This window comes from Protopterus annectens, chromosome 9.part0 (assembly GCF_019279795.1).
Source record: "Protopterus annectens isolate FY-2018-M chromosome 9.part0, PAN1.0, whole genome shotgun sequence".
NCBI classification, from domain to species: domain Eukaryota; kingdom Metazoa; phylum Chordata; order Ceratodontiformes; family Protopteridae; genus Protopterus; species Protopterus annectens.
This window is the reverse complement of record NC_056743.1, coordinates 538,335,140-538,361,562: the sequence shown is the minus strand read 5'-3', so window position 1 is coordinate 538,361,562 and position 26,423 is coordinate 538,335,140. Positions and strand designations below refer to the sequence as shown.

Here is a 26,423-nt window from a genome sequence, read left to right as displayed (position 1 = left end):
TTTTTTACTGTGGTTGTCTTTTTAAATAGCCGTCTTCTTCAGCACATTTACTACTTTTTATATATCACATGACTAATTATTGTTAATTGATGGAGTATTTAAACCTGTGTTTTTTTGGTCTTTTTGTGATCTGAAGAAGCACTTTGCTTGTTTTTTTTTACCTATTCTTCATAACAGATTGATTATGCTATGTAAAATAACTTGTTTTGTATTAATACATTTATAACTCATTCTGAAAGCATTTCAGCAAAAATGTTTGTTTAATGATGTAGAATTTTTTTTAAGCCATGTTTTTATAACACGTTCCAATCTTACCACTTAAATTACTTTGTTTTATTTTCTTACATCGGGTGTATGTCTTACATTGTTTGTACAGTGACAGGTCATATTATAGAAGTATATGTTTGTCCATTTTATTTTTTAATAATAATTATTTTTTGTATATAATCTCTGTATATATTGCATTGTATGCAATGTCATGTATCTAGTATGTTTACCCCAGACTGAGCAGTGAAGTAAGTCCAGTGGGATCATTGTCCTACCCCAGATAAATACAGTATAAGTAAAATAAAATATCTTTAAGTTTATAGCACATTATTCTTGCTCAGTAGTTAAAAATATTGATTGCACTTATATATTTTCTTCACATAAATGATATTATTCTGCTGTATTTATACTGACAACATGCACCTTTTGTGAGTGGTACATAGCATACTGTTAAACATGAAACTTTTCCTGTCAATCAAGTATGACTGATGAGCTTGTCCATGAATGTTTTGTTGTTTGTTTGTTAGAAGAATTATGGGGAAAGTAACAGAAGTTAGTGGAAGATCCATGATACATAATCTGTTTGATATGCACTTTAAAACAGACTGAAACTAAAGATGCACCTGCAAATGTTTCTGCCTTCTTATGGCATCATCAGTACAGCCTAAGAGGAACTCTGTGTAGTTAAGTCCCTGTTTTGCTGTTGTATGTTTAGTACTGTGAATTAAGTTTGACATGAAAAAACACCCGGCTAAAGAGCTGTGTGACTATGCTACATATCATTTACATGTGTAAGGCTGAGAAACATTGTACTTAATGCAAGATACTAAATGCTGGATACTTTCCTGTTTAGTTTTTTCAGTTTATAGCTTACAGTGTTTTCAGGTGAAACTAACAACAAGAGATCAACAGCTGACATCAGTAAATACTTATCAGTGTTACAAGAGAAGAGCATTTAGGACAATGATAAAGAATGATTTATGTTCTTTCTTAATGGAATACATCAAGATTAAGTCCAATCTCCGCTTTGTTTCCCCTCTTTCCTATCGTATACCCCACCCCGGAAACGTAAAGCCTATATATCAGAGGTGAACTTCAAGCATACTCCAATTAATGATGTATAAATGAGGCATGTCCCTCAAATGCTGCTTTTATAACAATGTATGCATATCAGTAATAATATTATGTGAAATACAAATCAAGCAGAAACAATGCCTTTTCACTGCAGTTAAGTCCTTAATATGGGGGCTGCTGCTTATTAATACTGAAATCCTAACTGCATTAATTATTACACACTGAACCAGATAATTATAAATTTTCACTATTATCACCGGTCATAAAGAAGCAATTTCAAGTTTAATTAACATTTTCTTATAGCAATTTATGTGATTTCACATTTGCTAAAACATTTTGCCCTGGGGAAATGTGTATTTTTGCTACCACTAATTTAAAAACTTTCCCTAGTTAGGTTAACTATTGCTCTACATTGTATTTATTTTCTTAAATTTAACTACTGCATTTTTGCTGTGACTGTATCAGGTAAGTCATTAAGATAAAAGCATGCTAGATTTAACTCTAGGATGGCAGTTATTTGCTATCATATTACTTTAAGAGGTATGACCGAGCATCAGAAATAGTTCAGAACAAGTTGTAGACATCAGGTAACTAGGAAATAAGTATGCTATTACCTACAGCTTGAGAATGAGGCTAAGATTTACTATGCTTATGGGTGCCACAAACTATTAGATTTGTAGTCCTCTGAGTGTAATCAGATCAGTGGTTGATTTCAGCAATCACTGCTAAGACATTAAATCAAATGCCTCGCATATGTGAAAGGCAAGTAAAGGTCAGGCACGGCCATTATTAAATTCACTTGAATTGTAGTTAACTAAACCTAGCAGAACAGTTTGGAACAGCCTCTTTAACGAACATTCATACTAGTTCACTTTCTGAAGGACACCATTATCTAGACAGTACGCAATGCACTATACTGTTGATATATTCTTTCTTCATGGCTTTCTAGGCAAATTAAAAAAAAAAACTCTGTTTCTTAGAATTTTCTTTTTCATTTTTTTGCGCCACTTTTATGATACTGATCTGTTGTTGCTTTTCAACTCTCTCCATCTGAAAGAAGCTCCCTAAAACTTCAAAGAACACCTCATACTTTATGACTTGTAGTTGTTGAGTAGCTTATAGTATGATCAGATCTTCTGCATGCCTTTCATGTTACTACAACACTAGGGTTTTTATATAAATACTTAAAAATAAATATAAATACTTAAAACATGTCTGTGAATAATTCATAGCTTTTCTCAACAACAAAGTGAAAGAATATGGACTTCTGTATTGCATTAAAATCATATAATTTATATATATATATATATATATATATATATATATATATATATATATATATATACATACACACGATTGCAGTGTGCCTTCTCACTAAGCCATACATGTATTCTAAGACTCATGATGAAACCCTCACTGCATTGTTCAAGTGTTTTCTGTCCTGGATAACCTCACTAAGTCATTTAAAAGGGCAAGCTATAATAATGATATTCCCTTATAGCATAGCCAGATATGCTTAAATATATGGTCACTGTAATTATATAGTACATCGTCTGCATATCCATAATTTAACTATTACTCCTAAACACTATTTTCTGTAACAATTCTATAAATTACAGTCTCCTTAAAATATTCTGCTATTCTAAATATAATAGCAGTATAACTGCAGGTCCATATATTTGACATAGCTTCATTACCTTCTGCATATCTTTCACCTTTAGATGCATACAGTAAATGTTATTGTATACTCATCCTGGACACAGACCATTAATGCCAAGCCAAAAACTCATATTCAAAAACTCCCAGCACCTTCAAGAAGGGTAAGACAAGATAAACAGGGTGGAAAATTTGAGGTTGTGTATTCATTTGTCTGGGTTTAGCTTGAAAGCAGTGAGGTATTACTCTATTCAACATGAAGTGGAAGTTTGTTTTGGCACTGAGGGATACATTATGATATGAATCTTTCACTCCAGTGTCTTATTTAAATGATGATGCAGGCTTTACTCCTTTATTGGGTATTTGAAGTACCATTTGTTCTGTGATGGAATAGGAGGTCTAAGATAGTTGTGTCATCTCTGATTTGAAAAGCTAGCCACAGATCTCTATGGAGGAGTCCACAAGAGACAGAGTACAGAGAGAGATAAGGCTGCTAGTCTGTCCTGGTAGCTAAGATTTTTGAGACCAATGTTTTTTTTTTTTTTTTAAGTTATAAATCTCTGAGGTCTCTCAAGTTGAGTGATATCTTTAGACGAATGCATACCAAAACATGCATTATATTCAGTAATATGTATGATGAGATATGCGTAAAAGATATCTAGTAGAGCTTCCTATGGAAATTAAATAAGCAAAACAGAAGGCATTACAAATATCTGTGGAGACATAATAGTCAAATGATAAGGAATTAGATATGTGAAAATGTGTGGATCTATGTTCGCGCATCAAATATGGATTACAGCAAACTCCTTATATAAGAAAGTAAAATAAAAAATAATTCATCAAATGACCATATTTGGCCAACAACCAGGATGTACGTTGATGCATAAAGTAAGTAAAGGAAACATTTTTTTTCAATTTTCCCTATACTCCACTATAGTGCATTCTCAGAGTTGGTATATATAGTTGGTGAATGGGGGGGTGCAGACCCCCACATTGAGGGTGTGTGGGGGGTGAATCTCCCCACCTTGTTTGATTACTTTTGTGATGCTGGCCAACTATGGCCATTCAGTGAATTATTTTACCATGTTATGCTTTTTCAATACTTTAAAGTTTTGCTGTTTCACATTCGATTATAAGGCATTTGCTATAATCAGTATTTAATGCATGAACATAGACCCAAAATGTATTGCTTACAAAACTGAACTATACTAATTTTGTTTTCACATTTAACCAATTGTTAAGATATTCTATCCCATTTTGCCTCTTTAGTGGCTTAAAGAAGTCCTGACTATGACCCAGGTGAGCTGGTTTCAATTAGCAGCTTATGTGATTGACGGAGTGGCAAGGAATGAAGGGTTAGCCTGTCATGGGGAGTAGGCAGTGATGTGGGTGTCTCCTTAAATAAATGCTGGTGAAGGCTGGAGAACGTTGTTGGGAGGTGGTGTAGTCCACAGAGGAGGTGGGGTGGACCTGGCTGAGCTGCTGAAGGGGGTTATATGCCACAACATTGTTATTGTACACTCGACCCTCAGATACAACAACTATAAAGATACTGTGGGGCCAGCAAAGGCTTTAGCAAGAGGGCAAAAACTTGGATATGGGAGGTGCATACTATCCCTGGCAAAGCAGGAAGGCTTGTCAGGCATCTCATCCCAAAATTATATATACTGGATCCACCCAGAATAACACAGAATTCATGACCAGTTATTAGAGCAAATTATCTTGTTTCTGAGTCTTGGAATCATTCTGAGTGATGGCAAATAACACTTAAGACCAGCGTCTTTTCTGCTTCAAACATGTGCATAGCAACGTCAATCATATCCTACAGCATAAAAATCTGGGTAGAGCACCAAGGTATACTTCCAAGTTAAATAAATACTCACATGATGAATCATTGCTCGGTAGCAATATCACATGATGATTAATTGCTAGGTAACAATATCACATGATTACTCATTGCTAGGTAGCAATAATGAGTTTCCTGTAAGCATGAGACAGTAACACCACAACATCAAAACACCTAGTGTTGCCAGGCTGGCTACAGGAGAGGCAGAAGCTGGCTGAAATGCCATATTTGGACATCTGGAGTATTTCTCCCCTGGCATCTGCTGAAAATTGGCTCATTCCAAGTCGGACTTTCCCAGTTAACAAATGTTAAAGAAATAAATAAATAAAATAAAATATTTGCCAGTACATATAAAGGGGTATAACAAGAAAGGGTAGGATATTACTACTCTTGGTATAAGACAGAGTAGGAGGAAACTGACTGCGTTAGAAAAAGGTAATAATATGGGGTATGTCTAAAGGATATGAACATATGAGCTGTGACTCCTCTAGTATTTACCAGTACAAAAAAAGGAAATGAAAGCAGTGACAGAGATATATATGATGAATATAGTAAACAGTAACAAGTTGAAAACATAAGTTTGATGGCTTTACCCAGTAGGCTAATATGTTCTGTACCTAACTTTTTTAAGTAATGGGCAACAAACAGCCTGACCCAATGCTTATGAGAGCATTAACCATAATTAAAGATAATATGAATGATTAGTTTTAAGTACATTAACAGTAAAGCAAATAGTTGCAGTGCAGTAACAGCTCAGTAGGCAGATAAGTAATAAAGTAACTGAGAGAGAGAACCCTGTGCTCTACACTGCAGAGTACTGTAAGTATCTTTAAATGTTGTGACACAGCAGTAATTAATAATCAGAAAAGCAACAAGACTTATGATCAAAAAAGTGTAGTCAGTTACTGAAATAATAGTTATATTTGTTTTTATATATAAGTAACCTCTAAACCACTAAGCCCCCTATTATACCTTCCTTTCTTGCCTCTATTAGCCTCTCAATTAATTGTCCTTTCACTATTTCATTTACTACAGCCCTCTCTAGGTCAGCAGACACACCATACTCTATTTTATATCATCACTCCTAAGTTTTTTCGTCCTAGGTAGACATAGGTAACCCTTTCTGTACCCTAGAATCTCTCTTTACCTAAATCTTCCTCTCAGTCATTCTACTTTCCTTCTGTATCCCTCTCTTTCTCACTCTAGTATCCATTCAACACACATTTTCTTCGATCACTGGGCATGCCTTCATTGAAGGTTGGGCGTCAGGCTGGCAACTCGACACCATAAAAAAAAAAAAAAAACAGCTGCCAATCATTAGCGGACCGGAGTTCCGCTGTGGCGACCCATAACCGGGAAAAGCTGAAAGACAAACAACAACTCTCCTGACCATACTGCTGCCCCCCACAAACATCTACATCCTTTTAAAACTGTCTTTTCGATCTTATCTCATCACCCCATCTGTCTTTCCAATGTACAACTTGAACGTATCCAATCCTCAGCTCAGGTGAGAGGTATGCCGCTCCTTCCCTCCTTATTCAATACGACTGATTATCCCTTTGTTCTGTCCTGTTCCTTGCAGACTAAGTGGCAGTTAGGGTGCTCTATTCCCTTTATTCCTTTACTCAACAGTCAGCATGGCCGCCTGTCACCGTATTCCGATCTCTTCCTTGCATCTCTGACATCTAGGCGCTGTAGCTCTTTTTCTCCTTTAAAACTGACAACATAAGGGGTAGATAGACCACAATTGTTCTTCTTCCCCTTTTCCCCATTCTCATCTTCCAGCCTAAATGGCAGTAAGGCTTCTCCTTCATTTTCTCCTATCTCCTCTCTACAGCCCACTCCCTCTGCTTCCCAGCACATACTTTTCCTTAATTTAAAGGTTGTCTTGTGGTCTCTATTCTCTCCTTCCTGCCTTCTACCAATTAGGCTAGCTCTTATCTCTGTTTACCATTTCACCTTGTGACGCCCGTGCCCTGGCCCAGCAATCAAGGAACCTCAATCCTCACCACTAACACCAGCGAGGGGCGTCTCATATAGGAGGAAAGGATAACAAATGCACACAGTAAAATGAAATTTTCCTTAAGAGCATACAGAGATCACAGTCAGTCCGGGGCTGGTCACTCCCTTGCTCTCCAGGTCCCAAATAAGACTCCTCACTGGCACAGATATAAGGTCCAGATTTCAGCCGAGTGGGCAACCTAAAACCTCCAGCACCCTCTCTGTCCAACCAGTGCTTCATGTCCCTGCCCAAGTAGCTGACACACACACACACACACACACACACACACACACACACACACACACACACACACACATGCACACACACACTTTGAGAAGAGTTTATACAACTACACAGACACTCCTGGGGAAGGCTGGCACAGGTTCTCTAGCTGTGCCCCTTTTTCCCAGACTATAAGGTAGTACCAGCTGCCACCTCCCACTAATATTTATCAGCTACTCAAAGGCCCTTAAAAGGGTGTCCAATTATTACCGTCAATATTATTATCAAATTGCTAGTATAGCTCAGGGCTAAAGCTATTGAAGTGGCTTTGTACAGTTTTACCAAAGGCATGCAAGTACTCTAAAGAACTTAAATTATCTCTGCAAAAACAGCCACAGTTGGAAGGGTTTAAAATATTTAATAATAAATAGTCAAAACACAAGACAATACTTTCCACTACACAGTGCTAGTCATGAGTTCAGAGATCACAGAGAAATACTTAAAATAATTCAGTAGTACAGTTATGACATCACAGAAAAACACTTAGTCTAATCTTTCTAATTTCTAGCTATTTCTAAGAGAAAACACAAGTCTAAGATAAAATTATATATAGAGCAAGACAGTGCTGATGAGTTGGATGGTCAAGACAAAAATGCTTACTGCTCTCTGATTCTCTCTGTTTTTAAAATCACATTCCTGGTTCACATTACATCATTCTTCACACTTCCCTGGGTTTCCCATGCTAACAGGCTACATTTTTTAGTAAGCTCACACCAGGTCAGAAAGCAAAGCCATTAAGGACATTTATACATGCAAATTCTGCCCATTAACTCTGGTCTTAAAACAATAGCAAGAATTCCTTCATCTAGACTGGCCGGAGCCATGTTTACATCAAAGGGACACAACATGCTTTACTTGGTCAGCAGAGTGCACTGTTGTTACATTTTTTTCAGTTCCACATATAACGGTATTTTTATCATTTAAGACAACAAGCCTGTGGTTTTACATTAATATGTACAGATGACAGAATTATCTCCAAAATTCTGTCTGGCTAGGCTGGCAGCCTTCAGCTAGCTTCACCCAATCGTCACACACCTGCTTCCTCCTTCCTACTTAACATAGTGACTGTCAAGTTAAATGTTTTCCTCCTTTGCACCCTGTTCTTCCCAACTTGTTCTCTGATACTATCTTTCAGTTTTTCCACATACTTCTACATTGCTGTCCTCCCATTCTCTTCCCTGTACCCCCTCTTTTTAGAATTTCCACATAAAATACTGTTTGCAATTTTTGGTAGCTACCATGTTCTTACTAAGGCTTTATCTGTCTAACTCATTTGGTCTCCTCTTCCTCATTAGCTGTATCTACCTCACAGATATTCTTCCCTCAAACTCTAACTTACCTTCACAATCTCTGTCACATACATCATCCAGCTTTCCCGTACAAATTCCTCTCCAGTCATATACCAATCTGCTTATTTCTCTAACTAAAATACTTCCTTATACATCTGCTTCAACTAGCTAAACTGACTTTCACTTTTAAGAAGGACTTTTATTCGATATTATCTTATCTTCATCTAAAACTGCTCAAATACAGAGATATCCAAACCAATCCTGGCCATCTACAACATTCAATAAATTATGCAATATTCACTAACACCCACTGTCACCCAAACTATTCAGATCCTAATAATACTGTTGGGAAAAGTTGCAGCTTTTTACAAATTACATGCACTAATTCTTGTAGAAACAATAAGTGGGGTGTCTCTTAAAGTCACAGCTAACAACCCTAATATAGTAGATTAATGAGACCTGGATTAAAGCTTCTATCTACCCTTCTGCTTCCATTCTAAACAGCTGTAACATCTGGTACAAGAAATGGGAGAGGACTTATGCTTCCAGTCATTCACACTGTCTTCCTACAAATCATTGACTTTTCAAAATCTAAACAGGTAGATGATAATGCCCCCATCTGCATGTTAGGAAAGTTTCACATATAGAGAACCATAACCAGTGTAACATTGTAACATTGCCTGAATTTATATGTACCCACCTTCATCAAGTGTTACTATTCAAGATACAATCTTGCAAGTGTTCTCACATATCCTATCGGGAATATTTTTATTCCAGGGGACTTTAACTCAGTTGATAATGCCTCTTTAGCCAAATGGCTGAATGGCTTGCTACAACATCAAATAATTTACAAAGCAACCGACCATGGCCAACCTCAAAACAGGAAAGCATTCTGTTCTTGGTCTTATTTTTACCATTTGGTCCTTTGATGCACTAGTGCTAAAATTATGCCAAGCTCATATATGGCTTCTGCCCAGTGCTGTAATATTGGTCCTTCAAAGGTATTAAAATATACACCTCAAATAATGACTGATCACCTTTCACTCCACATGAAGTGGCTTTGCTTGATTCACATGATAATTCAGTCATTTGGTCTCTGCTTTACCAAATTGGTGAATGTCAGTGTGCCTTCTTATGCTTCATTGATACCTTTTTGCTATTCAGAACACTATGTTTTCTTGTCTACATAGAAGTCTACAAGGCCAGAAATGTTCCCGGCTTACCACTGAAAACAAAACTATCTTGAGACAAGGAGACAAAGATTGGTCTATGTGGGAAAAATACCTATCTAATATCCCCCTTCAGGAAATGTACCTACCCTACAGAAACAAAAAACAGCAGCTACAAACTCAACCAAGCTCTTTCATCTTACAGCAAAGCAAATCTGAGATATACAAAAAATGTGCAAAGAAATAAATCACCTAATAGGACAGTATTCCAATTCCATCTGCCTTGCTAATAATGTCCATAACAACTCTAATGCTATAGAAACTTTATAATTTCTTCCATTACAACCATCACTATACACCTCTTAACCCTAGCTCTAACAAAGAAAACTGCTCAAAGTACATTCCAGCTCATATGTCTGTTTTGTAGGGTAAGCAACCAAAGTGTATCTGAGAAGAAAACTGAAAGGTTACTAAGTATTTGAAACCTCTGCCTATACTTAAACTGCACTCAACACTAACTTCCTTAGGAAGGCAGCATATAAAATACCCCCCCCAACTTATATTTATAACCTCTCACTTACCACACGGATTGTTCCACCAGCCCTGAAACATCATTATACCTCTTCTTAAGGTACCCCAACCCAAAACCCATAAAGACTATTGACTTTATCCATTTTTTGCCCTTTTGCAAAATTTTTTTGAAAAGAAGTTCTTTATAAATAGTTGCTAAACACAATATTAAGTATGGACTTCTGTCTCGTAGACAGCATGTCTTCAGAAATGGCTTTAGCATAACCAAAGCTGTGGTCTCAGTATCTAATACTATCTAAATGATAGTCTGCTTACTAAGATATAAAAAATTCATCTTGGGACAAAATATCATTCACTGGCTTCATGGGGGCTCCGTATTGAAATTTTGGCACTTGAAGTGCTGAATGATGAAATAATGAAAAAAAAAGAGAGAGAATCCAAGAGAAGAGTACAATAACACAGTATCACTATCAGCAATCCATATACACAGTGTGGGAGGAGAACCCACAGCCTTCTGCACCAAACTCATATATGCTACCTGTTGGGCTAGTAACATCGCTCTTCTCCTTTAAACTCCTTGTTTGCTGCCTGCACCCCCTGAGCTTATAAATACCAACACTGAAATATTCATAATTCAGAGGAAAAGGAATATTCTGGAAAATGGCCATCTTGGACTTAGTCTATGTGCTATTCAGTCTCCATGTTTCAGGACTTGCTCTAGCATGCTTGAATATTTTAAATGGTTACTGTTCCATAGCTACTTTGACTGAAGGTTGTCCACAGATAGAACACTAAAACCAGGTGCCCCTTGGGGTTCTTTTTTTAGGGCAATTGTTGTTTTCTCCATTTTTTTTTTTGAGTACTTATGATCTCCTGCATCATCCTATAGCCTTTATTTCCAGTGCAACATGTCAATCTCCAGGTCTCCTGGACTTGCTCTGAGATTGATGGAGTCACCACAGATTCGAAGATTGTCCTGAGGGCCTAGACATCTCCATTCAGCTGAGGGGCATCTACCCCATTTCTCCCCACTCCTAGCACAGCATCTATGTTTGTGTGCAAGACACAATCATGGAATCTGGACATATGGTGTTTCAGACCACCTGCACTGCAACTCAGCCATGTCCACCACACTTTCCTCTTTCTGGACCAGTCTTTGACATCAAGACTTCTCTAGCATCCACCAGGGATCATCACAGGGATTACCTGTGGTATATAACCCCCAGAATGGTGACCCTCTACTTGATGATATTTTATTACTCCAGGCAAACAGATTTGCCTCAGTGCTGCAATCTCAACTCCAGCAATCTTTCTCTGATGTTAGTTAGTGGTCTTAACAAAATAAACCCCAAATTATCCACAAAAATAAAAAATAAAAAAAGTTGTGATTTTTGTACTCTCCTCACAGAGCCTCTTGACTTCCTGAGCTTACTATCTCAGAGAATAACGAATATATTATTCCTTTTGTAACTGGGTACAACTATTTAGGCCACTCCCTTGACACTACATAATTTTTACAGCCCATACTGATAATATAATTAATGAAGTCCTTTCACAGCTAAACATTTATATAGCATGTATAATCTACTCTCTCCTACTGCTAATATAATTCTCCCTAAACTAGACTATTGTCTTCTTGCAATCTTTTTTTCAGTCTTCTTATAACATTTAAGACTGCAAGTCACTGAGAATTAAGTTAATAAATGTGTCTTTCTTGCTGATGCCCTTGTATACCGACCTTTTAAATGACCTAAATTGGCTGCCTGTTACTGAAAGGCTGTCTAATCTTATATACTATTTAAACATCTAAATTACTGCTACTGTCCCCCTCTGAATAAAAAAAAACTCCCAAAAAGGATCACTCCCTCTCTATAAGGAATTCCCAGGAGAGCTTAATATCACTCAACTGTCCCAATTTTAAAGCAGTCATTAATGAACAATCCCACTCATGAACAGGCCTAGCTCTCTTGAGCAAGCTACCAGCTGAAACAAGATATCAAGATACTTCTACCAAGTTTACAAAGTCTCTTTCTGAGCACTTCTTCAAGAAAGTTACTTGTAAATGCTTTAGGGATAATGTTTTTCCCTTTAAAAGACCTAAAATTGTAAAAATGTTGACAGTCACTCATTGGGTTTCCGTTGCAGTTTAACACTTCTCACTCTTGTGTTCTGTTCATAGTCCCTAGACTTGTGTCTGTAATCACTATTTTTGCTCACTTTCTTCTGAGTTTTTTTTTCAAGGAAATAAAACATAATGTTTTAATGTTTTTCTTAACCTTTAAGTCACAATGTCATGTTGTCAAACTATTCTGTAAGCAATGTCAAATAATAAAATGTTATGTAACCCTGATACTTTTTATAAATTTGTATGAACTATATAACATCATATTTTATATAAACTGTACAAATAGCCACATATAAACCTTCTAAAGCTTTGCAGCTGTTTAAACCTTTTATCCAATGATATATGAAGTGTATATATTAGGTTTGATTGCCTCTGATCCCAGGTAATGGCTAAAAAGGGTCTCTGGACCTCTCTGCTAACATGGTTACCCAGTACTAAATGCCTAAAAGAACTAACTAAATAAACAGCATCAACAATATGCAACACTGGACTACTATCTTAAAAATGGCCAGGAATGAACAAGAGGTCAAAAGCAGTCATGCAGTAATGCAGTATTATTTAAACTCAGTAACACTGCAGTCAAAAATCACAATGGAGACAACTGTGCCATACCAAAGAGGTACAATAAGCCAGTGTTGTTTAAACTCCGCTGAACAGACGCTCTAAGTTCAGAATTGTATCCACTAGAAGTGCACTTGGTAAGTTAATAAGCTAAAAATAAAAGAGAGAGAGAATAATTAAAGGATTTCGCTATATAAGTAAGAAGTAAAATTGGACACATTAGCACACTTTTTTATTACAAATAAGGCAATAAAATTTATATAGCATGCAAGGATGATACTACTCGTTTCCTCATGGGTGCCTAATCTGAAGCATAATTTTATTTCTGTGACTTCTCTCACTTGCTGGTATAGTTGATCCAAAGCATTCTCTTACTGTGAGAATCTCCTTGGTAATACTTTGCTTCTCTTTTAAATGGAAATGCATTTCTGTTGACATCATGAAGCCAGCACATTTACCTTGGCTGCACAGATAACTTGACACTTGCACAAACACTTCATAGTTTTGCAAACACTTCCTTCAGTTGGTCTACAGATCTTTTACAGAGACATTTTAATGACCTCCACATATGTGCTGCAAACACCCATAGAAAATGCTCCGTCATCCCACCCGCTATATGTTCTGTTTTATTTCCAGAAGATCGTATTTAAAGACAGATTCATTAACACCTACACTAAGTGTGCACCATTCTGAATGAATAGACATCACAACTCCCACCTTCTTTCTCCTAATTTTAATTTTCCTACTGATTTCTTGCAGACTTCTATACTGAAAGGATTTCATAAAGGATAACACAATATGTAGATTATATGTGCACAAAGTCTAATCTTTCTGAGTGAATAGGCAGCAGAAAAAAACTGTGCTAAGGATGTTCATGAATACAGGTTGGATACACTTAGTATGCACTTAACGTAGCCATTACTGAATCCATCCCATACTGGAAGAAATACAGTGCATAGATCCGTGAGGTACAGACAAACTACATCAATGTTTCATTTACCACTGTAGTGACTTCATTGATTCACCTTTAAAATCCATCCTTAATCTTTGTCTTACTGACAACACCATGTCTAATACATGGAAATTTGCCATAATAAAAGTACTGCTCAAACAAAACTAAATTATGCTTCCAACATACACACCCCATTTCCATGCACCCAATAATGTGAAAAAATTTGAAGAAAATTATCTAGCTCCAGTTCACAGACAATATTACTAAATTCTACCCTTTCTCACAATAAACAAATAAGTAAATAAAATGGCTTTGAGTCTGGGAGGAGCAAGGACACAGTCATCTGGTCTTTGATCGTTTAAATCGTCAATGGACAAGGGAATGTTCTGGGCTAAAATTTTTGTAGACCTCATCAGATCCTTTGACTTATTCAGTCATCTTCTTATGTAATCCACCTTTTAGAACTGGCACTCAAGTCGATGCTATCATTAGCTCCAAATTTATCAGACTAACTGTCCTTTCTCAGTGAACTTTAACTACTGCACCTCTCTCTTCTTTCCAGTACTCAAAGGTGTACCTCAAGAATTTATTTTTGCCCCTTCTCTTCTCTCTTTACATCAAAAAAACTTCCACATGTTCTTCCTTCTCTTCTTCTGTTCCAATACGCAGATGATACAGTCGTCTACTGCTCCAATCACTCCCTGCCATACAGCGAGATCTACAATCTGATTTCAGTCACTTTGGTGAGTGTATTACTACTAAAACATCATATAAATGCATCTGAAAGTAAATCCTTGTTTTTAGGCAATAAACAAAAAGGCAGCAGATCCAAGAAAACTTTAACAATCTATGATCACAGCAACCATCTCTTAGAGCAAGTCTTGTTTTTCAAGCATCTTCGTTTCTGGTTAGATCCATCACTAGACTTTCACCTGCATCTTGATAGTACATGTAAAAATAATAATTCTCTACTTTTCTGGGCAGAAAATATATCCCCTTTTCTTTCACGTCCCACCAGATCTGCAGTAGGAAAACAACTCTTAACTCCCTCGACTTGAATTTAGCCTCTACTAAAAACTTTACCACTTTTCAAACAATAGGATGTAAAATATGCAGATTTATTAGACAGTTCCCCAAGAAAAAATACAACAGTGTAATACCAAAAAGAACACACTGGTTCCTGGTTGATAAAAAGTAGACCTGCTCTTATAATCACAACTGTTCATACTCCTACATAAAAATACTCTCCCTTCTTTAACATCAGAACTAATAAGACATACCCCCACATGCAGCCTTAGAAACTTGAACTACACAGGCACTAAAATGCAAACCCACATTCCATGCTACATATCTATGCCCATGCATTCTCTTTTCTTGGGCCCAAACTGTTGAGGTCTCTACCACTTGAAAGTAAAGACTCATCCTTCTATTCCAAGTTAGATTCTTTACAAAAATCGCATTTAGTTAATCAAGACATATTTAACCATTCCAAATACATTCTGTACTAAAATCACATTTAGTTAATTAAGACCTGTATTCCTCAGGTCACATCACTTAAGTCTTCTCTACTCTAATTTCACCAGTAAGATCCTTTGCTCCTTTTCACATCTGTAGTTTATTTGACTCTAATTTCTCATATGTTTTGAAACATTTGTACATATTGTAAAGAAATGCACATTTACTGTGTATCCAAAGCATGACTTTGCCATTGTACTGTTTTATTGTAACTTCTGTATTGTAGTACTCTTATCTATGTTGTACATCCGGTCTTATTTTTAACCTGATCTAAGACTGATTGGTCAGGTTTGCTCAATTCTGTACCCTAGTAAACAAATTCAAATTAGTAACTAAACAAACATACAAACAGATGTTCTACCTTACCACGAAGCACAATTTGCCTGGTTATCACACTAATTTTTTTCACATCTACTGCATTGTTTTACTTCGCCATACCTCCTTATGGTAGCATGCACTAAACCAAAGTATTCACTTATGCAAAGCATTATTATTATTTTTAATTATTACATAGGCTATTCTCCTGCAGCACTGTAAAGGAAATATACAGCATCAGGATTTTGTTGTTTTGAGAATAATATGAATCTGCTTGACATGACAGAATATTTGTATTTGTTGGGGGGTGACTGTTACTTATTATGTTTCACTATCAACAACACAACAATGCCTTCTACCCTAGTACTTCACCTCACTGAAGACTCAGTTCCTCTTGAAAGTATGCATTTAACAGTGTTACAGAGGCTAGCTGCACAATTTTGTTTGTTTACTTATTTATGCATTCATTATTTATTTGTTGAACTGTTTAGTATTACTAGGCTACTGGACACTTTTCAGAAGAGACGCGAGGTGGTATTTGTACTACTAGGGGAACACAAATTACCTGTCATATTATATAGGATTTATTCTGTAGGGCAAACTGTAAGGCAGATTACTGTCCCTTCACAATAACTTAGATGTATGTGCTGTGTAGTAGCTGAAGTGGATTCATGTAAGAAAGTTACAAAATCTGATTATGGTCTAATGGATGAAGGAAATGCAACTTTTACTTCTTCCTGCATTTCATGTTCATCATTGGCTCATTATTTTAAAAATTGTCATGTTTCATCTTTTGCAGTTAATGGTGGGTGGTCCTCCTGGACAGAATGGTCTGCTTGCAGTGTGCGCTGTGGTCGAGGGTGGCAAAAGAGAACTCGAACATGCACCAATCCAGCCCCACTTAATGGCGGTGCATTTTGTGAAGGAATGTCAGTACAGAAGATCACTTGTACTTCCCTCTGTCCAGGTATGCAGTTTTTCTATGTCTTTGTCTAGAGAAAAGTATTACTTTTTACCTTTCAGATTGGGGTTGGGAGGGTGGCCTAATCGTTAAGGTGTTTGCCTTCCAAGCACAAGGTGCAGGGTTTGAGTCTCACAAGGGATAATTGGATAGGCTTAAAATGGCTCGCAAGGGCAATTAGCCTAGTACTAACCTATGAACTGAAAATAAACATTTGAAGAAAAAAATACTTGTTATACACCAGAGATATTATGAGAAAATACTGTTTCAAATTTCATTTCTATAGTCTTAAAATCTGGACTTGTAATTGAAGTGTATATCTAAACTTGAGTTTTGAAATTTATAGTTTATCAAAGTAATAATTTATGCATTTATCCTTGCAAATTAATGTTTAGAATTTTGTTATAGGGATACAAATCAGAGGATTTGTAACCATCACTGCCAATATTATAGTGTGCTTTTGTTACCTTTACAATATAATTACTCTATACTTTGGCTCCTCTTTCTGGGCAATATGTCTTTAATTAAGCAAAAGCGGCAACCATTTAGAATTAATGTGTACCTGACATGCTTCCATTTTTTTCCTCATATTCACGCATTGCGCCATTGCTAAAACTAAGTTATGAATACTTAGGTGGCATTCTAGTAGGTCAAAATAATGTCTTTATATCAGCGTTTTACTTAAAGTGATCATTAAAAAATAGGAAAGGCAGTACAGAAGGAAATAATGAACAGATGGAGCACAAAACACAGCATGACAGATTATATATGTAATCCATATTATTGGTCGAGTATAAAAATTAAAAATGATAGAATGGAGAATGATAAATGTTAACATTCCTCTCTCACAAGGTAGTCACAGTTGGCATACCTATAATTTGTGGATTCATAATGGTTTAATTTGTCTGATGGATAAAACCATGAAGCATTACAGTTGAAACCTACATTCTGAAACAATGGAGCAAGTTGTTTTTTTTACAGGGGAAGCAAGCCTACTTGCACCCCTCAGGCGAGGAGAGACCCCCCCCCATCCCCTCTAACTTATGTAGACAAACACCATAGCTGCACAACAGTGGAAATGAGAAAAGACCAATTATTACTGAAAAGCAGCTTCCAGCCATGTTCTTATTGAGGTTTTGTCCATCAGAAAACTCATCATTAAACACTGTTGTTATTCCCCTCGTTTTACTGCCTGATGCTCTGAGTGACTTTTCATCATATTTTTTAAATTGTGGTTCATTTTACCGATGTTAGTTGGAGTATGTGAGGCTGGTGTGTGTGTTTGTGTGTGTCTGTGTGTGTGTGTGTTTGTGTGTGTGTGTGTGTGTGTGTGTGTGTGTGTGTGTGTGTGTGTGTGTGTGTGTGTGTGTGTGTGTGTGTGTGTGTTGTTTGTGTGTCTGTTTTGTATGTATTTTGTTTGTTTTTGAGTTGCCATTTTGATCATCAATAGTCAGTTAAGTGTAACTCGTTGATGTTTTTCTCTGCCAAACATTGGAAAGCCATTAAAGTTAGATGTCATTGTGCACAGTGATAAATTAGTATAATAATTAGGGAATAGGTTGCTCAATAGTTGGAGAATGAAAACACTGTCTGGGTACACACAGGTGTAGCATCATTTTAGTGGGCCACACATGACTGGAAGAAGGTCATTTAGGAGATACAGTGGGAGACAGAGAGGCAGAGGGAAAAAAGAAAGATAGATATCAGTGTTTCTGGAAACAGGTTGACAGGTTCTTTTAGCTGTAGTCTCAAAAGTGTATTCCTTCAGCGTGTAGTTCCACCAAAGTAATCTCACAAAACTATTTATTGTTTGCACAGATGTGAGTGGACACGATTTTTTGAGAGAGGTGCATAGGATGAGGCTGGATTTCTTTGGGTTTAGAAGAATTTGGAAGTCTGATTGCCATGCTTAGATAAGGGTAAGGAAATGCTGGGTTAGTTGCTACACTGCATCCATTTTTTTAAGTGCACAGTTCAGAGTTGTCATCTACATATCAGATCATTTTTCCTGGTTCGCTGCCAAGTGGAGGCCATTCACAAATACTTTGAATAAGAGAGGGTCTATAACTTAGCCCAGTGGAGACTGATATGGGAAGGAAAGGGGAATAGTTATTTTGTCATTCAACAGCCTGTTGTCTGCAGGACTGGTAACTTGTCAAACCAAGTGGGGGTGGGTTTATCTAGACAAAGGGAGGACAGATGCAATTTATGATTTGTACTAATTTGAAATAACACATATACTATTAATGCTACTATTGGTTCAGATGTTTGTGCATAATTTTGAAATACAAATACTTACAATTTATTATGTAGTGCCATCTTAAATCTATCCACTGCAAAATGTCAGAAACATTTCACAATCCATTCGTACTGGATTCTAGTTACAGTTTAATATATTAACACTGTGACTAGCTTCTAGTCACAGTGTTTATTTCAAATCAGCCATCTGAGGCCTCAGCAGTTTGTTGCTTGTGAACATCCATGTTTTTAAATCCGCCGGTTGTGGATAGAAATTATTTTTTTTCATTTTTTTTTTGTAATAAGGGGTGTCTGTATCTTCCATATCATTAAATGATTTTAGTGAGTTCTACATGCGAGATGGAGATAAATGCGTGGCTGTGTTAGCTGCTGAGCAGTTATCTTTTGTAACATATTTCTCAGATCTCACAAGGTCGACCGTAATATCATTATCTCACACCAATGGACTGGTTCTTGGGCCCCGGATGGTTGATTACAGAAACTTTTATTTTCTTACAACAACTTGTTAGATGTTAATTAAATGTTTTCCAGTGGCTGCACATCTGGCATAGCCATTGGTCTTTGATGATCCCCAGTATCTGTGGCAGCTATGCAGACAAATGTGGTCAGAAGCGGACAGATACAAGTGGCAGTACACAGCACCATTTTAGAGTTGCAATGGATTGCGGATCACAGAATGTCAGCTGCAGAGTTCACTGGTTTTACAGGATACATGTATAAACCTACCGCACTCGTTGAAAACACACTGGAAACACTGTTTCCTTGGCTACAAATTATACTACTTTCTAGATATTAATAGCAGGCGTCAAACATTGCGCATTGCATTTCATTACTAACAGATTTCACTTAAATTGTAACCAGAGGTGAGCTCTTAACTATTAACTGTTTCAAGAATAGGTATGTGATTATTACAAAGGAAGAGAATAAAACCATGATCATTGCAAAACAGGTAAGAATGGAAAGCTTAAGTACATGCGCATGTTATGGCTGTGTGTGTGTGTGTGTGTGTGTGTGTGTGTGTGTGTGTGCATTTATGTATTATGTATGTGTGTGTGTGTGTGTGTATATATATATAATATATATATATATATATATATATATATATCTACGGGTTCACTACATAATCTCAAAATTTTGAAATATCAAATTTCAAAATCTCAAGACTGTATAGCTGAAACGCCTAAATGCTGAAAGACCAGAAGCGCGAAATTCAAAATCCCGAATGTACAACACACATACACATAAACACAACTTCCCCCCACAATAAAACATATCATACTAAACTACAGATAAGAAGAGGGGAAAGCCACCCTGCGCCACCCATGTGGGGGGCTGCACCCCCCACACCCCCCCTACATAAATATACTAACTCTGAGATCGCACAGACACACGAGCGAAACTCACTCCCACAACACATTTTTCAGTCCCTCACACACACATCACAGTCACAACACACACTGATGCACACTGAAGCCCCTAACCAACACACTTACACATAGATACTTACCTGAACTTCCATCTATCCATCAACAAACCGCAACACCAGAAGTGCTACTTCAATATCTCCGAACATCGGGATTTTAAATTTTGTGCTTCTGGTCTTTCTGTATTTAGGGGTTTTGGCTATATAGTCTTGAGAGTTTGGAATTCAGTATTCCAACATTTCAAAATTATGTAGTGATCCCATATATATATATATATATATATATATATATATATATATATATTATATAAATGAAGATATACCATTAAAATGAGTTCTGTCAAGTTGAGGATTGACACATACTGATTTGCAGGCTTTAATCAAATAAATATATACACACGAGTACACAAGTCTACTTTCATTCACTGAAAACTCATTTACCCCTTGTAGTCTGGCTTAGTCCTACTAGGCTAGTAGTATCTGTTCCGGGAAGACCCGAGGTGGTATTTAAACTACTTGCGGAAGTTTGGCCTTGGGCAATGGGCAGCTTCCCCTAATCTTTTCAAAAGGTGCCTTGGCATTTTGTACATCCACCTGAGCTATCACCATCTCAGACAATACTGGGTCCTTGATTTAACATCTCATCAGAAGGATGACCTACCACCCTTAAGTTGCAATGTCAGCAATCCATCTTCTTGTTGTGGAAATCAAATCCACAGCCTTCTGCACCAAAGGCGAGTTTGCTGCCTGTTACATCACTGAAACAGCAATATAGCAAAATACCAGTAGCTAGAACAAATGAAATGAATGCAATCACTAAATACTATGTTCACACACACACACACACACACACACACACACACACACACACACACACACACACTATTTATGAATAGTAAATTCTGCTATAAATATAATGAACTACAGGGAATCAATACCTGTGTTACACTACAGTGATGAGAAAATTCAAGCTGTATTAAAAAAGAAAAAAACACCCTAATCTCCCAATTCTAGTCAAAACTCTGTTCAAGATGCACAAATAAAATGTAGTAGCAAATTGATTTAAGTCCCAAAAACTGAAAGGATTATACATTGTTCTGGAGCTGTGAACAAAATGAAGGGAGCACATCTACCTCCCGTTTCAATGCAGATATTCAAAAACATGCAAGTTAAGATAAATTGCATTAGATGGCATTAAGACCTCTCTCAGAATCTGAATGAAAGTACAGTAGATCTTACAAATTGTGATGATATCTTTGCTATATGCACAATTTGTAAGAGATGCTTCACCCTTTCCTTGCAGTTCTGTATTATGTTGATTGTCATCAGTTATGACACAAGAAAACATATGTTTGTAGAACAAAGCTCTTTATTCCTGTACAAAGTGAATGCTGTCTGTGCAGCTCTGGTGTTTTAGCACTTCCACTCCTTCAAGTTGTAGGATGCTTCTCAGCTGTGCACATTTGACTGTTGTACTCCTAGTAAGATTTCATGCAGAAGAAACCTGTATAAACCTACTTGGGCAATATGAATGAATAATGGTTTAATTATAAGATAAAAATATACATTTTTATTGATCATGGCCCAAAAAACTTTTTATTATTTAACCATATTTTTTGTTCAAATCCTTGTTAGTTGCATGCATCAAGTTGGTGTTTTGAAATCACAAAACTTGGGGCAAGACACTTTTCTCCTTTACTCTTAAATACGTGAATATCAGAGTCATACCTGTCAAATGCCAAGATTTTCACATAATTTCCAGATATTTGACACACATTTTTAGTCTGTCCTCATAAAATTTGTGGTTTTGTGGCAAATTACTGAGGATTAAAGCCACAGAATAAATGACATAATATCACAAATTCTGTTGTTCTGGCAATTTTATTGGAGCAATTTTTAAAATCTGTCCCTATTTTTGGACTTTTACCCCCCCTCCCCCATTATTTAATTCTTTGTCCAGATTTAAAGTGCTAGGAGGTTGAGAGGCATGATTAGATTTAGTATAGTTTAGAGATGCTGGGTTGGAATGCCCAACATGGATCTTCATCCAATCAAAAATATTTTATTTTTGTTGGCAATGAAAGAAGCCTTTTCATGAAGTTCGCTTTCTTTTGCTGATATTTTGAGTGTTTATCAAATTGTCCTTAATGACTGCTGTTTATTCATCATTTTATAGCCATGTCTTTTAAAGAGTTACATCCTATCATATTATTCATAAAATGAGAACTGGTGGCTCCATCTTCATTGGCTATTTGGACAGCAGCATCTCCCAGAGTTGTCTGTATGCAATATCTTAGCACAAATTCTTCAGAAATACAATTCTACTTGTATTATTTAATTTTTGGTGGTGGGGGGGGGTTTGACATCATCAGCCCATTCATTTCCTTAAGAGAGGTAAGTATCAAGAGGTAGGGAGGTAGATAGTATGTTTGTCCTAATTATATGTCCCCCCCCTTTTTTTGACAATCAGCTCCATACTTGCTTCCTACCTCTGTGCAAACACAAACACACATGAACCATTCCCTGGCTTGTGCTCTCCAAATGCACCTCTTGGCTATGTATGCTGCAGAGGTTTACATCATTTGTGTAATACCTAGCACCCCCTCCAGGTGTCACTAAAGGGATGAGCCACAGCTAGCTTCCTGACAACAGGGTGTACAAGCTGGCACTGGCTGCTTACTCATATCCTCTATCTCATATGTCCAGTACCCATATTAGTCATTGTGCATGGTCATCTGATTAACAGTCAGGGCTTCAATCTACTCCATCTGGGGGAATGAGATTGCCACTCCTTGATTTTCAGTGTGCAAAGATTTTAAGAACAAAAGTCTATTTTTACCTTATTCATTATTTTATTTTTTTTATAAGACACACACACACACACACACACACACACACACACACACACACACACACACACACACACACAAATGCATGCAGCCATGCATACGTGCCTGTAAAAGACACACACTCACATGCTTCTGGTGTTTATAAACTGAAGTTTAAAAATTGCTCATCAGAAAGAAATTGTGGTGTTATACTGAGCTGATGATAAAGGACAAATCTTTTTGCTTAAGTACCACACACAAATTGTATGATATGAATCCTTCTGTAGTGACATCAGTGACCCATGTAGAATGCTGTATTTGCAATGGGGGATTTTATACACATGCCTGCCCATCCTCCTAGCTTGCAAACCAAATAGGGTTACCACCTGTCCCACTTTGCGAGGGACTGTCCCTCTTTGGGCAGTTGTGTCCTGTCCAAAAATATTAAAAATGGCAAATGTCCTGAGATAGTTGGACATAATTATGTCCCATATTTTATGTAATAGTTGCATACAATAGTTATTTCTGTATCTAAAATACCTAAATGTTACAAGAAACAGAATAAGCAACTAAACTTCTACACGAATAAGCTTTTATTTAGGCAAAAAAGTAAAGTTCTGTCCTTTGTACTGACCGTGGGTATGTGTCGGCCTGTAAAATCTGATGTGTGTCCTGAAAATGTCCCACTTTGGCCATTTGAAAATGTGGCAACCCTAAAACCAAACACAAGTCCATGTACATAGACATGTGTGCACAGACAGTCATGCTCAGGGCGGTTCTGGAAATTTCCATTTCCACTCTTCTGCATGTCTTTGGAATATAAGAGAAAAGTGGAGCCCCCACTATAACCCTATATTCAAGTACATAAAAGTTAGCCCAGATGGGAATTGAAAGAGAGACTAGATGATTTCTAAATGCCATCCTGCTAATTATCGGTTCAACATATTTTCTTCAGTTATGAGTTTGCAATAGTGAGCTTATTAAAATTGCAGCCTTTTGGTTTCTCCATTACACCTTGTGTTATTATTGAGAGACTGGCATTACAGATTTAGGAAAGTGCTGCACGATATATATAAAAAAACATGACAGTCTTTTTTCAGCCACAGGTTACTTTAACCTTTATGTGTCATCCATGCGCTCTGTTATGCCTAAATCACAAAATACAGTGTAAATGAAACCAAACAACACCCTGAAGAAGAATGTCAGTGTATATTTTATTGTTACTGTGCATTAATATTAAATACTTATTTCAAATATTTCATAAAATGAAACTTTCATTATAATTAATGATTCATTAGAAACAATTAGCAGTCAGTGCAGTGTCATCAACTTTGCAAAGATTCTAGTAAAATATTATTATAGTGCAGATACTTTATTCAGACAAATGCCATTTTATAAAAGTGGAGATAATTCTTTCACATGGTATTATTTAGTATTACAAACCCTTGAGAAACTTTCTGTAGCTTTCAATATACGCTAGAGACAAGTACCATAAACATTATTACCAGTTTTTGTTTCAAATGCAGTCTAATTCTGCAATTATTCAATGTATTAGTCTAGATATGTATTCAATTGTTTTTATATCTCACGTTTGAAATGGTTTGTGTGATATTTCATTGCTGGAACTTACGTGTATAAAGCAGATTACATGGTCCCAAAGGAATTACTGAAGTATGTTTTACTTCGAAGACCACATCATAGCATCAAGTAATTTCTTGATATTTTGTTCATCATATTATTTCATTCCAATGAAATGAACGTCTAGTTGATGTGATGACAGCATATGACAGATTTACTGTTTCATGACAGCACAAGATAGATTACTCCATGTAATCCAAAGGAAAGCTTGCAATTTTCAACTAAGGATATTACTGTGAATGATATAAGTAATAATTTTAGCATGCCAGAAATATTGCAGCAGTGATTTGTACAGTAGCTTTGAATTTCAAAATATACATATTTATATGTATTTCAGAATGGTTACTGAAAAGAATAAGGCAACTAGCATGGGAAAATAAATGCATAGTTGTTTAATGTTAGCTTATTTATTGAAGCTACTGAATTATGTGAAGTTAATGCGGATCTATATTACATTATCGAAGATTCAAAACTTCGAATCTGATATGGTCGACACCATATAATCGAAGTCTTTAAATATTGAAAATGTGATAAAACACAACAACCTACAAAAACAAACCATCTAAACACTCTAGGCAGGGGGGCAAGCACCCCTGCACCCCCACACCCCCTGCTACTTAAATATACCAACTCCAAGATTGCACTACAGTGCAGAAAAGGGAAATATTCCCTTTCCCGCTGTATGGAGATCTCTGCTAAAAGATTTGAAATTTCAAGACTTTGATCATATGGTGTCGACCATATCAGATTCGCAGTTTTGAGACTTGGATCTTCTGATATACACCTGTTAATACTGTCTATATTAAGATATTTATGCTTGAAATGTCATTTTCCATTTAAATTCTTCCTTTTCTCTTTGTTTGTTTATGTGAAGTTTTTTTTTGGAAATCTGATGTGTGTGTCCCTTTTGAGGACTATATTTTGAAAGTAAACGCATCCAGTCTGTAGCCTTTTACTTACTTATTATGTTTATACTTCATGAGCAATTAATATATTAATAAACATATGTGGTAATTAAAGCATCTCTTACAAACTGATGCTATAAAAAGATATAAACACATTGAGAGGTATTTGTAAATATTATATGTAATGACATAAGTCTGATATGTTGTAAAACCCACATGCCAAATTCCTTTGATATAAATCTTCTAAATGGCATTGAGTGAGGGGATACCCAGCCACATTCCTGAAAGATTGCATGTATGCAATAGGTAACCAACTGATAAGGCCAATGCATATCTGCAAGTCCTAGATATATGAATCGCTGAGTTCATTACTTTGTGGAGATAGAAAGATATGGGAGTTGACCATAACATTTACAAGCCCATGGCATGACAGTGACCTGGACAGCGATGTTTTGTGCAGCTGATTACTGTTGTACAACAACAGCCTATCATGCAAGTGCAACATAGTGCACAGAAGTAGAGCAGAAATAGTGCTTGTTACATTCATTTGCTGCACAAATATACTTTACATTTAATGCACTTGCAGACTGTCCCATGATAGGGCTCTCCTGCCATTCACAGTGGCTGTATGGTAAAAGAAATAATTTAGCAATATTTAAGTGACCAAAATTTTCACAGAAATGGCTAGAATACCCAAAAATGTTCAAGTCTTACATGGCCAGAACAACAAATTACAATAAATAGTCCTGCTGCTGCAAGCATGCTTTAACCTGTCTCCTGCTGTCAGAAAGTTGTACATGAGATAGTGAATTGCCTGCTTGGAAA

At 36.5% G+C, this 26,423-nt stretch overlaps 1 protein-coding gene across 1 annotated transcript in view; it reads left to right on the top strand.

Annotated features, from left to right (window-relative positions):
* Positions 1–26,423, top strand: part of UNC5D (unc-5 netrin receptor D) — a 3,101,373-nt gene that overhangs the window by 1,878,728 nt on the left and 1,196,222 nt on the right. Inside the window, exon 6 of the mRNA XM_044083087.1 lies at positions 16,384–16,551. Coding sequence (XP_043939022.1) covers positions 16,384–16,551 — 168 coding nt within the window. The remainder of the gene's footprint in view (positions 1–16,383; positions 16,552–26,423) is intronic.